This window comes from Cicer arietinum, chromosome 3 (assembly GCF_000331145.2).
Source record: "Cicer arietinum cultivar CDC Frontier isolate Library 1 chromosome 3, Cicar.CDCFrontier_v2.0, whole genome shotgun sequence".
In the NCBI taxonomy this organism is placed as follows: domain Eukaryota; kingdom Viridiplantae; phylum Streptophyta; class Magnoliopsida; order Fabales; family Fabaceae; genus Cicer; species Cicer arietinum.
In genome coordinates this window covers 2,615,268-2,618,222 of record NC_021162.2, presented here as the reverse complement: position 1 = coordinate 2,618,222, position 2,955 = coordinate 2,615,268, and the positions used below count along the sequence as shown (strand labels likewise).

Genomic DNA, 2,955 nt, shown 5'->3' with positions numbered 1-2,955 from the left:
ATTTAGGGTTTCGGGTTTACAGTTTTTGGTATTGGGTTTAGAGTTTTGGGTTTCGAGTTTATGGTTTGAGGTTTGGGGTTTAGATTTTCGCGTTTCGAATTTTGGGTTTTTGGTTCTAGGTATAGGGTTTCTAGTTTTGGGTTTAGGGTTTAGGGATTCATGATTAGAGTTTCAGGTTCAGGGTTTCAGGTTAAGCGTTTCGGGTTTAGGGTTTAGTGTTTCGAATTTAGGGTTTCGGGTTTAGGGTTTCGAGTTTAGATTTTTGGGTTTAGGATTTCGAGTTAAAGTTTCGAGTTTAGTGTTTCGAGTTTAGGGTTTTGGGTTTCGGGTTTAGGGTTCCAATATTAGGGTTTCATGTTAAGGGTTTCGGATTTTGGTTTTAGGGTTCCAATATACTGACACGTGTGCAAAGTGCAAACCCAAGTAGTAAATAGTTTCACTTAAAGGCAAAATCTTATGTGTCCTACTTCAAACCTATAGACAAAATCTTTAATATAATGTGTAACCCAAGTACTAAATAATTCAAGGCATGCTGAATTAGGTAGACACAAAACAGAAAACATGTTGAAAATGGGGTAAGAATCCAAATATTTTAGTTTTTAGTCCTAACCTGAATGAGCAACAAGCAATCAAAGCATATCCACTTGAGCCGTAGAAATGAAAGTAAGAAAGCTAAAAAAATATAATGACCACTTCACTTTTGCACATGCAACCATAAAAGTAGTATACACACGTGATATATATACCTACCCACATGGACGTGATATATGGAGCAGCTCGCGATCAAATCTATACGCAGCCATGAGTGCCGGCGAGTTAGCATGCATCTACTCCATCTTGATACTCCACAATGACGGAATCGCAATCACCGTTAGTTTATTATCTTTCATTTAATCATCTTTCTAATTTACCACTTCACTTTTGCACATGCAACCATAAAAGTAGGAAAGCTAAAAATAATATAACGATCACTTCGCTCTTGCACATGCGACCAGGTACCCGTGATAAAAAAGTAATAAAGTAATTTATATTTACGGATGAATTTCATTTTTTACTTTTGTTTTGGGGATTCACAAAAAGGTTTGTAGCCACTTAATGAAGGGAATCTTAAAATGCTCATAACAAAAAGAGAAAGTTGTGGATGTCTTTACAATGCCGAGCAAATCAAGTATTCATATATCAAATCCCTAAATAAATCAATCCATTGATTTGTCATTTCGGCTTCCTCAATTGATCCTACATTTGAACTGTTTTCCAGCTTGATCCTCAATGACTATTTCAAATTTCTGTGCCATCAAAGTTATAAATTACAAGACATCTAATCAGAATCTTGTGATAAATAACATATATATCTAATTATAAACCAAAATATCATTGAAGATTTGAAGGACTTGAATATACCAACAGAACCGAGGAATTAAGCGAAACAAGCATAACACAACATAATCAAATCCATTGAATAAACATATTTATATAACTGGAAAAGAAAAAAAAAAACATCAGTCTGCGGCATTTGCCACACAACATGAACCATGATTAAATAATGATTCTCATTTCTATGTTCTAAAACTAGTTCTTAGGTAGCCAAGCAACTATCCTCTTCACAATACTAAACCAACTATGTTGACAAGTGCTGATTACGAACTGCATAACCTATAATAATACTACATTAAACTCAATTAATGTGAGAGCAAAATAATACCCAAAAATACTATTACTAATGGTGGATAATTACACTCAAAGAACTATTAAGCTACAATTGATAGTTGAATTACCAAATTTCAATGAAACTACAACAATCAAATTAAAATCTTGTTACCATAACAACAAATTAATGTGAGAGCAAAATAATACCCAAAAATACAATTACTAATGGTGGATAATTACACTCAAAGAACTATTAAGCTACAATTGATAGTTGAATTACCAAATTTCAATGAAACTACAACAATCAAATTACAATCTTGTTACCATAACAACAAATTAATGTGAGAGCAAAATAATACCCAAAAATACAATTACTAATTGTGGATAATTACACTCAAAGAACTATTAAGCTACAATTGATAGTTGAATTACCAAATTTCAATGAAACTACAACAATCAAATTAAAATCTTGTTACCATAACAACAAATTAATGTGAGAGCAAAATAATACCCAAAAATACAATTACTAATTGTGGATAATTACACTCAAAGAACTATTAAGCTACAATTGATAGTTGAATTCCCAAATTTCAATGAAACTACAACAATCAAATTACAATCTTGTTACCATAACAACAAATTAATGTGAGAGCAAAATAATACCCAAAAATACAATTACTAATTGTGGATAATTACACTCAAAGAACTATTAAGCTACAATTGATAGTTGAATTCCCAAATTTCAATGAAACTACAACAATCAAATTACAATCTTGTTACCATAAAGCAATTAATATCTTTGTTGTCGTTCAAACAGCGAAATTACAAAATTTAACAGTAGGTTTACATATAAATATTCCGAACTGGGCTCAGAGAAACCAGAAACAGGACTCGGTAAATAAAAGTGACAAGTATAAAAAAAATACAGCAAGCACAAATAATCTGTTCTATGTGTTCTCAAAAACTATTAAGTCTATTTCATGTCTTTATACATCTAAAAGGGTTACAGTCTACCCGCATTAAAAAAAATTAAACCCCACTAATTATTGTTTAATTTGTTGAACATCGAGGTATACATTTAACACTACATTCAACAAAGCCTCTATGAAATGATCATCCAAACTTAAAAATGTACACAAATTTCAATTTACAATTGAAGTTTCAATAGTATTAGGTTAAAACATCAATCAATAATATATCATTACTAAATATAACCCTAAAAACAGAAACCTAATATAAAGCATTACTAACAGTACCTTCTTGGCCTCGGCGGCAGGTGCGGCAGCTGCAGCGGCTCCACCAGCAGCA

At 31.9% G+C, this 2,955-nt stretch overlaps 1 protein-coding gene and 1 long non-coding RNA gene across 2 annotated transcripts in view; one reads left to right on the top strand and one right to left on the bottom strand.

Moving 5' to 3' along the window:
- Window positions 1-777: 777 nt before the first annotated feature.
- The window catches only part of LOC101501768 (large ribosomal subunit protein P1-like), a 28,248-nt gene continuing 26,070 nt past the window's right edge, over window positions 778-2,955 (top strand). The window contains exon 1 of the mRNA XM_027332825.2: window positions 778-870. Coding sequence (XP_027188626.1) covers window positions 802-870 — 69 coding nt within the window. The 5' untranslated portion in view covers window positions 778-801. The remainder of the gene's footprint in view (window positions 871-2,955) is intronic.
- LOC101502621 (uncharacterized) lies at window positions 1,014-1,624 on the bottom strand. Its single transcript, XR_189473.3, has 2 exons — window positions 1,402-1,624; window positions 1,014-1,286 (listed from the first exon to the last, which is right to left on the bottom strand). It is a non-coding gene; the product is annotated as an uncharacterized lncRNA (long non-coding RNA).